The sequence below is a fragment of the Eleginops maclovinus genome, chromosome 18, assembly GCF_036324505.1.
Source record: "Eleginops maclovinus isolate JMC-PN-2008 ecotype Puerto Natales chromosome 18, JC_Emac_rtc_rv5, whole genome shotgun sequence".
NCBI lineage: Eukaryota > Metazoa > Chordata > Actinopteri > Perciformes > Eleginopidae > Eleginops > Eleginops maclovinus.
In genome coordinates, this window is record NC_086366.1 from 408722 (window position 1) to 427604 (window position 18883).

At 46.2% G+C, this 18883-nt stretch overlaps 3 protein-coding genes across 14 annotated transcripts; 1 reads left to right on the top strand and 2 right to left on the bottom strand.

Annotated features, from left to right (window-relative positions):
• Positions 1-51: 51 nt before the first annotated feature.
• On the bottom strand, positions 52-12271 carry LOC134880156 (uncharacterized). 9 transcript variants are annotated; one of them, XM_063906894.1, is made up of 7 exons: positions 12197-12237; positions 11074-11158; positions 5557-5706; positions 2121-2742; positions 1641-1717; positions 1102-1353; positions 52-1031 (listed from the first exon to the last, which is right to left on the bottom strand). In XM_063906894.1, the coding sequence occupies exons 2-7, from the start codon at positions 11101-11103 to the stop codon at positions 789-791; spliced, it is 1374 nt and encodes a 457-aa protein (XP_063762964.1). In that variant the 5' UTR covers positions 11104-11158; positions 12197-12237; the 3' UTR covers positions 52-788. The 9 variants fall into 9 exon arrangements, with proteins under 9 accessions (XP_063762964.1, XP_063762963.1, XP_063762965.1 ...); XM_063906893.1 differs by lacking the exon at positions 12197-12237 and adding an exon at positions 10682-10774 and having other exon boundaries at positions 11074-11118; XM_063906895.1 differs by lacking the exon at positions 11074-11158 and having other exon boundaries at positions 12197-12257.
• Positions 11847-13313, top strand: LOC134880167 (dual specificity protein phosphatase 14). 4 transcript variants are annotated; one of them, XM_063906918.1, is made up of 3 exons: positions 11847-12050; positions 12467-12788; positions 12944-13313. In XM_063906918.1, exons 2-3 carry the CDS (start codon positions 12478-12480, stop codon positions 13158-13160), a joined length of 528 nt encoding a protein of 175 aa, XP_063762988.1. In that variant the 5' UTR covers positions 11847-12050; positions 12467-12477; the 3' UTR covers positions 13161-13313. The 4 variants fall into 4 exon arrangements, with proteins under 4 accessions (XP_063762988.1, XP_063762989.1, XP_063762990.1 ...); XM_063906919.1 differs by having other exon boundaries at positions 11849-12359; XM_063906920.1 differs by having other exon boundaries at positions 11850-12254.
• A 2724-nt stretch (positions 13314-16037) lies between these two features.
• On the bottom strand, positions 16038-18603 carry polr2d (RNA polymerase II subunit D). Its single transcript, XM_063906922.1, has 4 exons — positions 18252-18603; positions 17818-17998; positions 16797-16892; positions 16038-16237 (listed from the first exon to the last, which is right to left on the bottom strand). Exons 1-4 carry the CDS (start codon positions 18328-18330, stop codon positions 16159-16161), a joined length of 435 nt encoding a protein of 144 aa, XP_063762992.1. The 5' UTR covers positions 18331-18603; the 3' UTR covers positions 16038-16158.
• Between the last annotated feature and the right edge of the window lie 280 nt (positions 18604-18883).

Consider the following 18883-nt stretch of genomic DNA (forward strand, 5'->3'; position numbering starts at 1 on the left):
AATAAACCTCAGAAACTCTCAGGGCAATGTAAGTGAGGGAAGCACAAAAGATAAAGATGTTATAAAATCTTTATTAAAATACTCTTCAAAATACAGATTATTCACCTGATGTAACAAACAATTAAAGCTCAGTTCTCGGATTCCATCCATCTTCTCCCGCTTTTCCGTCAGGGTCGCGGAGGTAACAGCTCCAGCAGATTCAATGTTATAAATGAGCAAGAAAAGAACTCAAATGGAGAAAGTTTTCTTTCTTCCGTATGAACAAATCCTCCAAATGAAATGACAAACTATGTATCTTAAGAGCGACAGAGGTTCCAGATAGGACAAAACTACGCGACTGTTTGGCTTCATTAGACGTTACAAGAGAGGAGACCCTGCTGGTCAGTGTGTGAGTGTCTCTACTGTAACATCTCTCCAAGATCTTCAATGTTTCTGATGAATAAGTATGTATTCTGCCCATAAATCCAGGCCTTTAAGGGACGTAAATTGAAGGACCCGTCAATAACAGATTAAAACTCTTCTTAAACACGGTTTGCATCCGGTATCCAGACAGGCCAGAACACGACTTCTGTCTCCGCTTGTTCGGCAGCCGATACGTTAACAACACGCATCACCCGCTTAGAGATGTCCCGCCCCTTAGCCTACACGTACAATGTGTCCGCGCGCCAGCAAATAGGATCGCGAGTGTTCCATAGGGATGTCACCATGGTCCGGAAGTAACAAAGGAATCCAATGGCGGTTTCAGAACCTCTAGAACACACTGCAGGAGAGGGGACTTTAAAGTGTCTCTACAGCTCAGGGGTCCAGGACACCCCCCTATCTCTCAGGTGAGGCAGGACGGCGTCTCGGTAAAACATCTCCAGTTTGGACAGAGTCTCCTCCCACAGCTCGGGGTCAAAGGTCACAGGGACGACGGCCGTCTCTCTGCGGGTGAAGACGACGAAGTCGGCCTGATGTAGACCTGTCACCGCCAGCTGGACCTGGACCTGAGTGTAGTAACTGTGGGACGACTTCAGGACATACACCGGGGCCTGTGAACGAGGAGAGGATGTTAAAGACAAGGAGACAAGGAGAGGACATGTCATTGTGAATTAGTCTGACCTCTCCGGCAATCCGTCCGTCCTGGTCCTGTATCTGCAGGCAGAAGTTCGGGTCGTCTCTGCAGGCGTCCTCCACCCGTCTGTCCCTGTGTTTGTAGGGACACTTCACCTCCAGGCAGAGCAGCCGTTGGCCGGTCTGGCTGTCCGTCACGATACCATCCGGACTGGCAGCCAACCAGGGCCGCTGAGCGTCCAGGAAGAGCCCGCAGTCGAGCACCGAGACGGACCTTCCCAACGCCACGGTCTTCAGAGCCTGCCGGACGAGGACAGATAATAAACCTCATTAAGTGTCGGACTAAATGTTGCCTTTATCATAATCTTAACTTTTTGACTTTTCCCAAAATTCAGATTTTTTGTCAGCATTCTGAATTCCTTCCGAAAACTAACAAATTCTTTCTCCTTTTTTAAATCTCAACATGTTTTACCTTTTCCTGAAAACCAAAAAGCTGCTGGAGCTGACAGGAAGGACTGAGACACCAGGAACAGGAAGTGGGGAATAGTGAGAGACAAGGTCATGTTTAACCAGGTGTTCCTCTGTACCTGATAACTGCGGACGGCCTCGGCTTCCATCTTCACCCCCCAGGACATGGCTCTGGTCTGGACCCTCTGCGACTCACCTGGCAGATGATAAACAACCAAATGATTACTCCCCATTATACAGTGGGTGTTCATTACCTGAGTTAATCTGGGCAGAACCCCCTCTCTCTAATGATAACCTTCATCGGGGGGCAGAACCCCCTCTCTCTAATGATAACCTTCATCGGGGGGCAGAACCCCCTCTCTCTAATGATAACCTTCATCGGGGGGCAGAACCCCCTCTCTCTAATGATAACCTTCATCGGGGGGCAGAACCCCCTCTCTCTAATGATAACCTTCATCGGGGGGCAGAACCCCCTCTCTCTAATGATAACCTTCATCGGGGGGCAGAACCCCCTCTCTCTAATGATAACCTTCATCGGGGGGCAGAACCCCCTCTCTCTAATGATAACCTTCATTCCTATATATGTGGGTGTGGTTTACCTGTGACAGCAGCCAGGCAGGAAATGGGCGGGGCTTGGCTCTTGCCGTTGACGAAGCGGCAGTGAGTGATGCTGTGAGCCACCGAGGCTGTGATCCGCTTCTTCCTCCAGGTGAACCAGGCGGGGTTGGTGCTCTGCCCCCGGGTCAGAACCTCCACCTTCTCAACCACATGCCGGTCCACCCTAACCCCCAGACCCAGCGGGACCTGCTCTGGGCTTGGGGCAGCTCCACGAACTGGGCTCTCAGCGTTCTGTCCCCTTGGTCCAGGTTTCACAGCAGGGTTTCCCTGGGGGGTCCTGTCTACAGCCTTGGGGCTCCTGGGACCAGTCTCGGAGCTCCTGGGTCCTGTCTGGAGGGTCCTGTCTCCAGTGTGGGGGGTTTTGTCTCGAGCCTGGGGGCTCCTGGGTCCTGCCATGGGGGTCCTGTCTCCAGTCTGGGGGGTCTTGTCTACAGCCGGTGGATTACTATCTCCAGCCTGGAGGCTGGCTGCAGCCGCAGGTCTGGTCCTCAGGGTCTGTCTCGTTCTAGGGGTCGGGGTGTGGATGCTCGGGTGGTACCGGACCTCGGGGAGGTTCAGGGTCAGGTCTGCTGCTGGGACCTGGTTTCTGTTCTGATCCTGCATCTTCATATTAACAGAAACAGGTTAACGTGTAGAGACGTGATGTATATTATTTGATGTAACTGTTGACTACGATATATAAACATGACTAACATCGTACGATATATAAACACGACTAACATCGTACGATATATAAACATGACTAACATCGTACGATATGTAAACATGACTAACATCGTACGATATGTAAACACGACTAACATCGTACGATATATAAACATGACTAACATCGTACGATATATAAACACGACTAACATCGTACGATATATAAACACGACTAACATCGTACGATATATAAACATGACTAACATCGTACGATATATAAACACGACTAACATCGTACGATATATAAACACGACTAACATCGTACGATATATAAACACGACTAACATCGTACGATATGTAAACACGACTAACATCGTACGATATGTAAACACGACTAACATCGTACGATATGTAAACACGACTAACATCGTACGATATGTAAACACGACTAACATCGTACGATATATAAACACGACTAACATCGTACGATATATAAACACGACTAACATCGTACGATATGTAAACATGACTAACATCGTACGATATATAAACATGACTAACATCGTACGATATGTAAACATGACTAACATCGTACGATATGTAAACACGACTAACATCGTACGATATGTAAACATGACTAACATCGTACGATATGTAAACACGACTAACATCGTACGATATGTAAACACGACTAACATCGTACGATATATAAACATGACTAACATCGTACGATATATAAACATGACTAACATCGTACGATATATAAACATGACTAACATCGTACGATATATAAACATGACTAACATCGTACGATATGTAAACATGACTAACATCGTACGATATGTAAACACGACTAACATCGTACGATATGTAAACACGACTAACATCGTACGATATATAAACACGACTAACATCGTACGATATGTAAACACGACTAACATCGTACGATATGTAAACACGACTAACATCGTACGATATGTAAACACGACTAACATCGTACGATATGTAAACACGACTAACATCGTACGATATGTAAACACGACTAACATCGTACGATATGTAAACACGACTAACATCGTACGATATATAAACACGACTAACATCGTACGATATGTAAACATGACTAACATCGTACGATATATAAACATGACTAACATCGTACGATATATAAACATGACTAACATCGTACGATATATAAACATGACTAACATCGTACGATATATAAACACGACTAACATCGTACGATATATAAACACGACTAACATCGTACGATATGTAAACATGACTAACATCGTACGATATGTAAACATGACTAACATCGTACGATATATAAACACGACTAACATCGTACGATATATAAACACGACTAACATCGTACGATATGTAAACATGACTAACATCGTACGATATGTAAACATGACTAACATCGTACGATATGTAAACACGACTAACATCGTACGATATATAAACATGACTAACATCGTACGATATATAAACACGACTAACATCGTACGATATGTAAACATGACTAACATCGTACGATATATAAACACGACTAACATCGTACGATATGTAAACATGACTAACATCGTACGATATGTAAACACGACTAACATCGTACGATATGTAAACATGACTAACATCGTACGATATGTAAACACGACTAACATCGTACGATATATAAACATGACTAACATCGTACGATATATAAACACGACTAACATCGTACGATATGTAAACATGACTAACATCGTACGATATGTAAACACGACTAACATCGTACGATATATAAACATGACTAACATCGTACGATATATAAACACGACTAACATCGTACGATATATAAACACGACTAACATCGTACGATATGTAAACATGACTAACATCGTACGATATATAAACACGACTAACATCGTACGATATGTAAACACGACTAACATCGTACGATATATAAACACGACTAACATCGTACGATATATAAACACGACTAACATCGTACGATATGTAAACACGACTAACATCGTACGATATGTAAACATGACTAACATCGTACGATATATAAACATGACTAACATCGTACGATATGTAAACATGACTAACATCGTACGATATGTAAACATGACTAACATCGTACGATATATAAACATGACTAACATCGTACGATATGTAAACATGACTAACATCGTACGATATGTAAACATGACTAACATCGTACGATATGTAAACACGACTAACATCGTACGATATGTAAACACGACTAACATCGTACGATATGTAAACATGACTAACATCGTACGATATATAAACATGACTAACATCGTACGATATGTAAACATGACTAACATCGTACGATATGTAAACACGACTAACATCGTACGATATGTAAACACGACTAACATCGTACGATATGTAAACACGACTAACATCGTACGATATGTAAACACGACTAACATCGTACGATATGTAAACATGACTAACATCGTACGATATGTAAACATGACTAACATCGTACGATATGTAAACATGACTAACATCGTACGATATGTAAACACGACTAACATCGTACGATATATAAACACGACTAACATCGTACGATATATAAACATGACTAACATCGTACGATATATAAACACGACTAACATCGTACGATATATAAACATGACTAACATCGTACGATATATAAACATGACTAACATCGTACGATATATAAACATGACTAACATCGTACGATATTTAGACCTCGATCATTTGAATGTTAACAATGGTGCGTACAGCCTGAAGGCGGGGTGCAGCAGCAGGTCTGCTCCTCTGGGTCTGACTGGTTCTGGTTCTGGGGGTCGGGGTGTGGATGGTCGGATGGTACCGGACCTCGGGGATGTTCAGGGTCAGGTCTGCTGCTGGGACCTGGTTTCTGCTGTGCCTCTACATTAGAGCAGGGAGCAGAACAGACACTTTATCCAATCATACTTCTGCTCCTAGGTTTTAAAGATCGATTTCAAATGTCTGGACTTTTGTCTCTTTTTGACTTTTAAAAATGTCCAACTGTTTCCTCTTTATTCCAACTCCGCCTTCATCCGGCCGTAATCAGCTTCTTTAAAAATCCACTTGCTTCCCAATCGTTTTCCTTCTGATTTTCTTTCAAACTTCAGATTTGTTTTTCCAAATTTGAATTTCCGACAATTTCTTCAAAATTATCACTTTTTCCTAAAAATAGATTTTTTAAAATCTCTCTCTCTCTCCCTCTCCCTCTCCCTCTCTCTCATGTGAAGCAGTCAGTCTGCTGGGTTAACATACGTGTTGTTCTGAAGCTGTGTCTCCCTCCTCTCCCTCCTCTCCCTCTCTCTCATGTGAAGCAGTCAGTCTGCTGGGTTAACATACGTGTTGTTCTGAAGCTGTGTCTCCCTCCTCTCCCTCTCATGCTTTAATGAGTGATTTTAAAGTGTGTACACTGAATGTCAGTGGGGCTACAGATGTGGGGAAGAGGGGTTTCATCTTTGAGCTAAATTAAAGAAAGTAAATGCTACAAGAAACGCTCAGCAACTTTTAAACAGGACGGACTGGAGGAGGGAATGGGATGGGAGGTGGTTTAAAGGGATTTTAGCAGTACCAGTGCAGTGGGGCAGTCCTGTTCCCTAACTCCCACAGGGCAGAGGAAAGGGTAAAGGGCAGGCTGCTGGTGGTGAGAGCTCTGAGCTTCTGGTTTTTATCAAACGCTCCAAAGAGTGCAAGAGTTCAGCTCTGAAACGAGCTCAGCGCTGCTCTAAGTGAGAACCAGAGAAGGTTTTACTTTCAGGGGGTGATTTCACACAGAACGATGATTTAGGCAGGAACCATAGGGAACCACCTACTGATTGTAGAAAAGCCACAGTTAGTAGCAACACATAGTCTATCAGATATATGGAGAGAGCACCACACACACCAGAGACATACACACGGGTCCACTAGGGAGGATGTGTGATCAATGGCGAGGTTACCCTGGTTGCTTTAAGCACCATGTGGATGTTCTTAAGAAGTGTGCTATTTTACCTGTTGGCTGCTCTGACCCCTCCCTGGTATTATGTGATGTCTTTATTGCCAATATAAAATGCAAACCTGCATATTGGTATTTTACCACTGCTCTGCTTTGAGATACACATTTTAGAGAGGTCTGTATTTATTCCTGGAAAGGTTTCAGGGAAAGGAAAGCGGACTTCAGTTCATTGAAGCAGTGGTGGGAAAGCTGACATCATGCAGCTTTGTCTACAGGACCCTCTCAAGGCTTCTCATCACCAGGTATGTGAGAGATCTGGAGACAGAAACAGAGTCCACAGGAAATCAAGGTTGTATTGAAGACCTCAAATCTAAAAAAGCCATTTCAGCAGACCTGCTGGTCCGTCCGGTCCAGATTCCAGAGCACTGCATTAATGGACTCACCGACAAGATACTTCTTCAGTCTGGAGAAGAAGAACAGGCGGGGCCGGCTGATCCACGCTCTGAGGTCAGCAGGAGCACAGCAGCTGACAGGAAACAGCCGGATCCGGCAGAGACCTCTACACCAGTGAGTACACCGAGGACCAGGAGGCTTTCAATCTGTTCTGCAGGGGCCTACCAACCGTCTCTGAAGACACCAACAGAGAGCTGGACGGGCCCCTGACTGAGGAGGAATGTTGTGCAGCACTGCAGAGCATGCAGGGGGGGAAGGCCCCTGGGATAGATGGTCTCCCCTCGGAGTTCTATAAGACACTCTGGGACTTTTTTAAACTGATTTAATGGACATTTTTAATTCAGTTTTGAATGGCTCTTCCCTCCCTATGAGCTCCAGGAGAGCAGCTTTAACCCTCCCCCTGAAGAAAGGGGACTTGCAGGAGATCAGAAACTGGAGGCCCGTCTCTTAGCTGTGCATGGACTATAAGCTGCGGTCCAGGGCCGTGTCGTCCAGGCTGAAGAAGGTGATGGACCAGGTGGTAGACCGGACCCAGACCTACTGTGTGCCCGGCAGCTCTATTATTGACAACGTGTCATTAATTTGAGATATTTTGGAAAACTCTGGTTCCTTGGGTTTCGACACTGGTCTGGTTTCATTGGACCAGGAAAAGGCTTTCGACCGGGTTGAGCACCATTACCTAAATAAATGGCGGTCTCTGCTGCCACACATGTCGTACAGAGGCAGGGGGCTGGTCCTCAACAGCCTGGCAGCATCCAGCCTCTGCCACAAGCTCAAGTGTGTGGAGCCCCCGGCTGGTCTGTTAAAAAACTGCAAGCCATTATTTTACATTTCTTTCGGGATATGTTGCACTGGGTTCCTGAGTGCACGCTTTATTTGCCAAAAGAGGAGGGGGGGGGGGCAAGGGTTGGTGCACCTGGAGGGCCGAGCAGCTGCTTTTAAACTACAGTTTTTACAGAGATCCCTGACAGCAGACCATGCTGTTGTCTGGAGGCCGGTAGCCAGCAGCATTTTGAGAGGGGTAGCAGGCCGGGGTTTGGACACGTCATTGTTTTTAACAAACGGTGATTTTATTCGTGTGTGTTCATGTTTTAAAAGGACTTTTTAAAACATGAACACTTTTTAATGGGCCAGATGGGGACCTGCAGCATCTCTGTTCTGGCTCCTGGAGGGGCCTCTGGTGTGGGGGGCCCGACTGGATGCCAGGTGAGCAGCATACCTGCAGTCCATGGGAGGCTTTGTTCCGCTGTGGTCGTGAAGCTGAGGACCATCGTGGAGGCTGCAGGTCCTGGACTCCACGACACCGAGGCCGGGGCTTCTCTGCTTGGCCTGAAGTCGGTCTGCCACACCAGAACCGTCCTGAACGAGAGGACTACAACACTAACTGAGGGTGAGATGGAGAAGCTGCGGGAGTATTTTAACAGAAAGGAAACCCCTAACAAAGGGGATCCTTTTCCTGACATTGGAGTTTTAACAGAATATGATGACAGCGACGTGAAGTCAGGGGAGGCAGAGCCTCTTCTGACACGCCAATGTAACGAAAAAAACCGTAAGAAAAGAATTATAATAATAAAATGCGTCCACTGATCTGTGCTGATGGGATTTCTCTGTGATTCCAATCGCCTTTGATACTCAAAGTCGGGAAATTTGCAGAGCTCCGCTACAACTACATGGGAGCGATGATACGTGAGGCAGGGCCGAGCTCTGCCTCACCTCAGATGCGTCACCCCGCAGAAGCTGGCTGGAGCGCGCACTAACGCATCCCTGTTACCATCTCACTGTAGGTCACACATGTAATCTTTGTAGATCCCTTTACTACATGTGTCCTGGCCATCCATAGACTCTAAAGAGCTTATTTCCCGTAGCCTATACATGATTTTTAGGCTCGCTGGTCTCATCGTAGAACGGCAATGAAAAAGCACCAGGGGAGGCAGCCGTGACCTCTGCCGCACTGGAGGGGGCGATCTTGAGCTAGCTCTAATGCACTGCGGCTACAACTGCACTTCATTTTTGAAAACTCAAACTCAATAAAGAGGACTCCTACAACAAAGTCTCGGACAGCTTTGTCCAGAAGGGCAGGATAATGGACTTCATTTATAAGTAAGGGAAGGCCATGCACTACTTTCATTTGTGCTGAATGTGTGAATAGCGGTAGTACAAACATCTTGTGTAATACACTGTTATATATAAGGGTCATTGAATCGCCTGTACCTTAGAAAGAGAGGGGGGGCTGTGGCGCATGGATGTATGTGTGTGCACGAGCGTGAGCGCGTGTGTCGAGAACGGTGAACAGAACAGCAGCAAGAACAGAATGTGTAACCGGATCACAAGAAATACAACGGCCTCCAAAGAAGAGCTTGCCTGTTTATTATTTGGACAAAGTGGGTTATTGAACCCGAAGCCTGCTGCTTCGGCCCTGGAAGACTGCAGAGAGTCATCCCCTGCTTTCCTTGACTACGGTCCGGGAGCCGACAGGAAAGTTCAACAGTACTATCCGTGCCTCCCCAGGCATTGACCTCACCGCACGTCACTGGTTGAAACCCAGAACTCAGTCGGACATCCATATGCAAAATGGAAAAGGATTTTATACTCTGCACTCTGGTCATGAACAAACAGACACTAAGTGGAAGGACACGGTGTGGAAGGCTTAGCGTACCAGAGGGCTGTAACCCAGCGTGGAGGCTCTTCTCCAAACCTCCAGTGAACAAGCGGTCAGGAGGCCTGCAGTGGAGGATCCTCCTCGGGGCTCTGGGCGTTAACGCCTTGGTGTGGAGAATAAATCCCACCGTGTCCTCCGAGGGTCCATTCTGCACAGACACACACTGCTCCCTGGACTGCCACAGACTGAAGCCTCCACTTAATGTTTTAAAACCTGTGTTTTTAGACTGTGGGGGGGTTTTACAGACACTGCTTTTTTTTCATTTGTTTTTTTATAATCTTTCTCATTTTGCAAAAATATCTGTGTTTATGACATGCTAATAAAGATTTGACTTTAGAACTCCAGAATGATTCCTGCATTCACTTTCACTTCGTTTATCATTGTGGTAGCCATAGGCTGTCTTCCCTGGGCTCCAGTTCGCTCAGCACTACCAGTGCTGGTATTGAAGCCAATGGTTCCCCGGTTGCTACGCGAAAAGGCACATATTTCGCCGATCAGCATCGTACATTTTATGGTTTGGGGGCTCTGAAAATATGCCCATAGAACCAAGCTTAGAGCAGTCAGAGCACGTTACGGACATTTACCTCAGAGAGGAGCAGTATGGCGATGTGGAGTAGCACTAATGTAGTTCAGCTAGCCCCAGGTAAATCTCTACACCGGTATCCCTTCCAAAGAAAAACATAAGTGGAAAAACTGATTGCAAAAGAACTCGGACCAGACAAACCAGAAGTGAATACAACCCAACAGGCACGAGGAAAGGAGAAACCCTCAAGAGAATCTGTGAGAGGTTGGTTCGATCGAAAGGCTCGGCTTACCAGCTGTGGGTACGCCAGTGCCATCTTTTGCTGCCCTTGCTTACTTTTGAAAACAAGTGCTTGTGATAGTTCGTGGACACAGACAGGACAGACCTGAAACACATGTCTGAACGCATGAGCGGGCAAGAGTGGATATGGACTAACGGACCATGCTCTGAACTAACAAACTAAATCCAGAGGTTCTGCTTCTTCCAGGACCGGTGGAAGGGGAGGAAGGCTCTTTGTAACTGGAGCGTTCAGGGTCTGAATAGTTTAGCCATCGCTGAAGTGTTCCCTGCACAGCTTCTTGTTGCTGTTGGGTGAATATATTTGTTACATTTTAAACCGGTAGAGCAGATGCCACAAAGCGAAAAGTGCTTACCTAATCTAGAAGTACTTTAACGTTTCAGTACCTTTTCAGGAAGAACACCCAGAAAATCCATTCATTCTGGCTGCATCACGGTTTCACAGGTTTCATCTCATCATCATCAGGGTTTTCTTCGGCAGAAATGAGAGTAGTAACTATCACATTTAGATCATTAACGGGAAGATGTTGGAGTTTCATTCTGTTCGTAATTATGGCACAGGCCAATTAGCAACATGTTTGAAGCTGCAGACCATAAGGAGCTTTTCAATGACAGGAAGAAAGGTTGAATTACAGATACTAATAGACTGGGATTAAAAATGACGAGCATAACAGTCATCATTTAATTATTTAGTGTTTGACACAGATAGGAAACATACAGGTTGTTTCAGCGATCCAGAGGATGGGTTCAGTGTGAGTCAAAGTAGTTGTGAAAGTATGAAACGGTGTAAGACGACAGAATGAAAACTGCAGGGCTATAACTATTTAAATGTGACCGGTGAACAAGTTCAACACTCTACACAAACATGTGGATCAAATGCATTATGTGAACGAGCTTTAGAGCGTTAAAGAAGTTTACACCCACACAACTCCTAGTGTTCACCTTTCAGTGAACCCTGGCTCCATGCTAACGGGTCAACTTCTTTGGTATTCTAACATGTCTGGGAGCTTTACTAATAAATCAGCTTTATCATAACCAAACTACTTCGTCTGGACTCCTTGCCTCGTAGAGAAATTCTAGAACACAACAAACATGTTCCATGGATGTTTGTTGTCTAACAGAAAGATAGAAATCAGAGGCTTTTATTTTGAAAAACGTCCCCCGGAAGGTTTAGTTTACTTGTTATTTAACCCTCGGGAGTAAAACTGCTTATAAACTATCTGAATACTTCGACCTTACAAACAACAAACTCAATAACAAACAAACAGGAAACCATCACAGACCCGGATCAGCTGCTTCTATTTATTAGAGGAACTGATCCTCCCTGAACGGGTTCGGACTTTACCGGAATACATCGTGTAGTGGTGTGTAGTGGTGTGTAGTTAGTGTGTAGTGGTGTGTAGTTAGTGTGTAGTGGTGTGTAGTTAGTGTGTAGTGGTGTGTAGTTAGTGTGTGGTGGTGTGTAGTTAGTGACACCTGTGTTAAAACCCGGGTAAATAGAAGGTCTTACCTGCATGTGATGTTAGTCTGTCGGAGAGAAACCTGAAGTGAAACTGACTCATCATCACGTGAGCTGTGTGTATGTGTGTGTGTGACTCATAGTTCAACATTCCCTCACTATGATTGGTCAAATGTTGGACTCATTGGTTGCTGAATAGCGGCACTGTTCTGTGGTGAGTCTTCTCTGGAAGGGTGCAGGTAGACGTCAGCTGTGTCCTGTGCTCAGGTGTGGGGTGGGGGGAGGCAGCATGGCGGTTTCTCATCTGTGTCCTGTGCTCAGGTGGGGGCAGCATGGCGGTGTCTCAGGTGCGTCCCGGGCTGTACCTGAGCGGTCTGGACCCAGCCCTACGGCTTAGCATCCTGTGCAGCAGGAGCATCTCTCTGGTGGTGAACGCCAGCGGGCTGCAGGGCGTGGCTTACCCCCCCCTGGACGGGCTCACGGTGCTGGATGTCCCCCTGCAGGACCAGCCCCATGCCCCCCTGAAACTGTACTTCGACCTGGTGGGAGAGCAGATCCATCAGAACCGGACCGGCAGGACTCTGGTGCACTGCAGCGCCGGCCGGAGCCGCTCCCCCGCCCTCATCATCGCCTACCTGATGAGGTGACACCCCCCCCCCCCCAGAGAGGGATAAGGAGTGAAATGAAACACTTCTTCTGTGTTTTAAAGACGTTACAGATCCAGGACTTCAGGGGTCCCGGACTCCTGCTCTTAAGGTGCTGGACTGCCGTATTTAAAGTGCTTTCTGGTCTGTGCAGGTTTGAGGGTCTGAGCCTGAGGCGGGCTCACGAGGCGGTTCTGGAGCAGCGTCCATTCATCCGACCCAATGCCGGGTTCTGGAGGCAGCTGATGGAGTATGAGCGGACTCTGTTCGGTAAGAACACCGTGAAGATGGTGAGCACGCCGGAGGGGGTCCTGCCCGAAGCCCTGCAGCTGCCCGAGGACCCCAAACCGGCATACTGCCTCAACATCTGAGGGTCCTCTGAAGCAGCCTGGAGCTCTGAGGATCCCCTGTGGAAGTCTGAGGGTCTCGTGTGGAGGTCTTGAGGGTCCCGTGTGGAGGTGTGAGGGTCCCCTGTGGAGGTCTGAGAGTCCCGTGTCCCCTGAATAAAGGAATGTTGACGCTTCTGTTTGTGACGTGATGATGTTAGCATAGCCACCGGAGCTAGTGTGACTGATCAGTAACCAGCGCAGAGTAACTCACTTGAGGTACTTGTACTTCAGAGTAGTTTAATTTAACGTCTTTACACTTTTACTCCATTAGTTACTGCAAAGGTTTAGTTACTTCATAAATCTGATTTTAACTCAAAACACTTGAGAAACTTTGAAACCGTCCAACATTATATCTGAAGAACTGAAACCACGGATCAGAAACTGCGCTTGTGCTTCATGAACATTTCACAGCTTCTCCAGTTTGTTGCTTTAAAATATCTGTTGAGTTTTCACTGAGTATTTTTACTGCTCATACTTTAAGTACATTCTCCTTATCAAACATAAATACCTTTACTTTAGAACCCTTCCACACGCAGTACTTCCACCTGAAGCTGAGGAATTCCTCCTGAAGCTGAGTACTTCCACCTGAAGCGTGAGCACTTCCCACCTGAAGCCTGAGTACTTTCCACCTGAAGCTGAGTGAGCTGAGTACTTCCACCTGAAGCTGAGTACTTCCACCTGAAGCTGAGCACTTCCACCTGAAGCTGAGTACTTCCACCTGAAGCTGAGTACTTCCACCTGAAGCTGAGTACTTCCACCTGAAGCTGAGTACTTCTACCTGAAGCTGAGCACTTCCACCTGAAGCTGAGCACTTCCACCTGAAGCTGAGCACTTCCACCTGAAGCTGAGTACTTCCACCTGAAGCTGAGTACTTCCACCTGAAGCTGAGCACTTCCACCTGAAGCTGAGCACTTCCACCTGAAGCTGAGTACTTCCACCTGAAGCTGAGTACTTCTACCTGAAGCTGAGTACTTCTACCTGAAGCTGAGCACTTCCACCTGAAGCTGAGTACTTCCACCTGAAGCTGAGTACTGCTACCTGAAGCTGAGCACTTCCACCTGAAGCTGAGCACTTCCACCTGAAGCTGAGTACTTCCACCTGAAGCTGAGTACTTCCACCTGAAGCTGAGTACTTCTACCTGAAGCTGAGTACTTCCACCTGAAGCTGAGCACTTCCACCTGAAGCTGAGTACTTCCACCTGAAGCTGAGTACTGCTACCTGAAGCTGAGCACTTCCACCTGAAGCTGAGTACTGCCACCTGAAGCTGAGTACTGCTACCTGAAGCTGAGCACTTCCACCTGAAGCTGAGTACTTCCACCTGAAGCTGAGTACTTCCACCTGAAGCTGAGTACTTCTACCTGAAGCTGAGTACTGCTACCTGAAGCTGAGCACTTCCACCTGAAGCTGAGTACTTCTACCTGAAACTGAGCACTTCCACCTGAAGCTGAGCACTTCCATCTGAAGCCGAGTACTGCTACCTGAAGCTGAGTACTGCTACCTGAAGCTGAGCACTTCCACCTGAAGCTGAGTACTTCCACCTGAAGCTGAGTACTGCTACCTGAAGCTGAGCACTTCCACCTGAAGCTGAGTACTGCTACCTGAAGCTGAGTACTGCTACCTGAAGCTGAGTACTGCTACCTGAAGCTGAGTACTTCCACCTGAAGCTGAGTACTTCCACCTGAAGCTGAGTACTGCTACCTGAAGCTGAGTACTTCCACCTGAAGCTGAGTACTTCTACGTGAAGCTGAGTACTTCCACCTGAAGCTGAGTACTTCCACCTGAAGCTGAGCACTTCCACCTGAAGCTGAGCACTTCTACGTGAAGCTGAGTACTTCCACCTGAAGCTGAGTACTTCCACCTGAAGCTGAGTACTGCTACCTGAAGCTGAGTACTTCCACCTGAAGCTGAGTACTTCTACCTGAAGCTGAGTACTTCTACCTGAAGCTGAGTACTTCCACCTGAAGCTGAGCACTTCCACCTGAAGCTGAGTACTGCTACCTGAAGCTGAGTACTTCCACCTGAAGCTGAGTACTTCTACCTGAAGCTGAGTACTTCCACCTGAAGCTGAGTACTTCTACCTGAAGCTGAGTACTTCTACCTGAAGCTGAGTACTTCCACCTGAAGCTGAGCACTTCCACCTGAAGCTGAACCCTGGAGGAGTACCTGAATTTACTTCTTCTAAAATGATCCGTCTCTCCCGGGTTACTAAGTGTGTTCCTCCTCTTCCTCCTCCTCCTCCTCCTCCTCCTCACTCCCCCACCTTCAGACATTATTCGACATGTGAGAGTCTCCAGGGTCACTTATAGCTGTAATAAAAGTAAATGAGCCTCTTTGACCCCGGAGGATCAGAGCCTCTTTGACCCCGGAGGATCAGAGCCTCTTTGACCCCGGAGGATCAGAGCCTCTTTGACCCTGGAGGATCAGAGCCTCTTTGACCCTGGAGGATCAGAGCCTCTTTGACCGCGGAGGATCAGAGCCTCTTTGACCCTGGAGGATCAGAGCCTCTTTGACCCTGGAGGATCAGAGCCTCTTTGACCGCGGAGGATCAGAGCCTCTTTGACCCCAAAGGATCTTGACCCCGGAGGATCAGAGCCTCTTTGACCTCGGAGTCTCAGAGCCTCTTTGACCCCAAAGGATCTTGACCCCGGATGATCAGAGCCTCTTTGACCGCGGAGGATCAGAGCCTCTTTGACCCCAAAGGATCTTGACCCCGGATGATCAGAGCCTCTTTGACCGCGGAGGATCAGAGCCTCTTTGACCCCGGAGGATCTTGACCCCGGAGGATCAGAGCCTCTTTGACCCCAGAGGATCTTGACCCCGGAGGATCAGAGCCTCTAAAAACAGACTGAACACAACGGGTAAAAAAAGACTAAATAAAGTTTATTGTGACTCCTGTGTGATGTCATCAGATCACATGGGACCAGTCCAGTCGTCCTGGGTTACAATAATAATAAAATAAGGGGGGGGGGGGGGGGGTCGGTCAGTACTGGAAGCTCCTCTTGGTCTGGATGTCGTCCAGGATCTGCTGCAGCTCCTCGTCCTCAAAGCGACCCTCCAGGCTGCAAACACAGGAGCAGAAGAACATAGATATAACTCATCTAAACTAACTGCTCAGAGGGGGCCTCAGTTAGATCTGATCTGAGGGGGTCGGGGACTGGGTGCTGTGGTGCCACGGAGTCTGATCTTAATACCAGTTTAATTTCTGAGGACAGAAGGAGGCGTTAACGCTGAGCAGTTTGTTTCTCATAGTTTCACTTTAGAATCTCAGAATAGCTTTGAATTCTCATCTTAAACATCAGAGCATATTCAAGTTCTGTGTGTGTGAGTGTGAGTGTGTGTGTGAGTGAGTGTGAGTGTGTGTGTGAGTGAGTGTGAGTGTGTGTGTGAGTGTGAGTGTGTGTGTGTGAGTGTGTGTGAGTGTGAGTGTGTGTGTGAGTGTGAGTGTGAGTGTGTGTGAGTGTGAGTGTGAGTGTGAGTGTGAGTGTGAGTGTGTGTGTGTGTAAGTGTGTAAGTGTGTGTGAGTGTGAGTGTGGGGGTGGGAGTGTGAGTGTGAGTGTGAGTGTGTAAGTGTGTAAGTGTGTAAGTGTGTGAGTGTGAGTGTGGGGGTGGGGCACTGACCTGGGGATCAGGGCTTTGGCCTCCTCTGCAGCCTCCGGGCACAGATTAGCTAAACTGGCCAACTCAAACTTATGCAGCTTCTTCTGCAGCAGCAGACTGAAACAGAGACACATCATATCAGATATACCCTACAACATATACCCTTATCTCATATACCCTACAACATATACCCTTATCTCATATATACCCTACAACATATACCCTTATCTCATATACACTACAACATATACCCTTATCTCATATATACCCTACAACATATACCCTTATCTCATATATACCCTACAACATATACCCTTATCTCATATATACCCTGCAACATATACCCTACAACATATACCCTTATCTTATGTATACCCTACAACATATACCCTTATCTTATGTATACCCTACAACATATACCCTTATCTCATATATACCCTACAACATATACCCTACAACATATACCCTTATCTCATATATACCCTACAACATATACCCTTATCTTATATACCCTACAACATATACCCTTATCTCATATATACCCTTATCTCATATATACCCTTATCTCATATATACCCTTATCTTATATATACCCTTATCTCATATATACCCGTATCTCATATATACCCTTATCTCATATATACCCTTATCTTATATATACCCTTATCTCATATATACCCTTATCTCATATATACTGTACAATCACTGTTCGAATTACCATAGGGCTCGGTAGTGCGGGCCCCCTTAGTTCTGGCCAGGGCACTAGTTCCACTCGAAATCACTGTCTTGGGGGGGGGGGCACTCAACTCATTCATTGTCTGCCTATGTAGCCTGCCGGTAACTATGACAGCCTACATCTCCAAGTGTTCTACAGGTGATTCTACAGGTGTTTAACAGTTTCAGGGCTGAAAGCAGGAAGAACTGGTCCACTGTGGGGCTCCAGGCTCCGAACTAGCCCTGGAACAGCTCTGGTGGGTTAGGGTTACTCATGGACAGAACCCGGCTGTGTCCAGGTGTGTGTGTGTGTTTGTGGGGGGGTTACCTGCGGACGGCGGTGATGGTCTCGCGGTTTTTGAAGCGGCTGAAGCGGGCTGTGTAGTTCAGGGTCTTCATGAACACCTCGGACAGCTCCTGCTCGTCCTCGGCGCTCTCGTTCTGCTGCTTCCTGTGCTCCAGCAGCATGTGCACCTCCGAGTTCAGCAGCGTCTCCGAGCTCTCGAACTCTGAGACAAACAGACTAATCAGAGAGCGGCGGCGGCCATGTTTGTAGTTCTGTTTCAGACTGAGGCAATTTGCGGAAGAACTGCCCTGTTATCTCACTGAGAGATATCACTTCAGTTCACCAAGCAAATACACAACTACAAAAAAACAACAACTGTATAACATCCAATAACATAACACGTTTATTGTGAGTAAAATACCGTAATATTATCTGGTAATAATATGTAAAATAAATGATTATAATAGAGAACAGACCTTTAGGAAACAGCAGCTGTGAGGCGTCTTCTTCAACATCTCCAACACTAGTGTTAGTCGAGTTGCCTCCAGCCGCCATCACAACAACAACAACAACAACTAACCAACAAACAAAAAACAACAACACGTGCTAATGGCTAACGGTCCTTCGGCATCAGAGCTTTAAAGAGCTGAATATAATCTATGCAAACAGCTGACTGCAGTTTGAAGCCGGAGGATGGTCTGGTCTTGGGGGTCTTTGGGGTCTTTAGGGTCTATATTCAGTTAAATACGAGGTAAGCATAAATCCGCTCAGATTCTCGGCGCCTTTTAGCTTCACAAAAACAACACGATCGCTTCCGCTGGTGACACCAATCACTTCCGCTCCGTAGTGCCTTCACAATAAGAGCTCGGTGTTGGTAGAAGTTATTACTATTATTATTATTATTATTATTATTATTATTATTATTATTATTATTATTATTATTATTATTATTATTATTATTATTATTACTATTATTATTATTATTATTATTATTACTATTATTATTATATTTGATTGAACAAAGAACATCACAGTACTTTTAAACGTTTGTTTTTCGCAATAAAACAACTTCTCTTTTCACTTAATTTATCCCTGCCCAACGTGGTTT

Bases quoted from the DNA above. Each gene is read 5' to 3' on its own strand.
- LOC134880156 (XM_063906893.1), bottom strand. From the start codon at position 11,103: ATGGATTTTCTGGGTGTTCTTCCTGAAAAG. The intron at 5,707-10,681 runs GTAAGCCGAGCC...GCTCTAATGTAG, and splicing joins CACTGGCGTACCCACAGCTG to AGGCACAGCAGAAACCAGGT. The intron at 2,743-5,556 runs GTACGCACCATT...GTTAATATGAAG, and splicing joins CTGCACCCCGCCTTCAGGCT to ATGCAGGATCAGAACAGAAA.
- LOC134880167 (XM_063906918.1), top strand. From the start codon at position 12,478: ATGGCGGTGTCTCAGGTGCGTCCCGGGCTGTACCTGAGCGGTCTGGAC. The intron at 12,789-12,943 runs GTGACACCCCCC...TGGTCTGTGCAG, and splicing joins ATCATCGCCTACCTGATGAG to GTTTGAGGGTCTGAGCCTGA.
- polr2d (XM_063906922.1), bottom strand. From the start codon at position 18,330: ATGGCGGCTGGAGGCAACTCGACTAACACTAGTGTTGGAGATGTTGAA. The intron at 17,999-18,251 runs GTCTGTTCTCTA...TGTTTGTCTCAG, and splicing joins ACAGCTGCTGTTTCCTAAAG to AGTTCGAGAGCTCGGAGACG. The intron at 16,893-17,817 runs GTAACCCCCCCA...TCTCTGTTTCAG, and splicing joins ACCATCACCGCCGTCCGCAG to TCTGCTGCTGCAGAAGAAGC.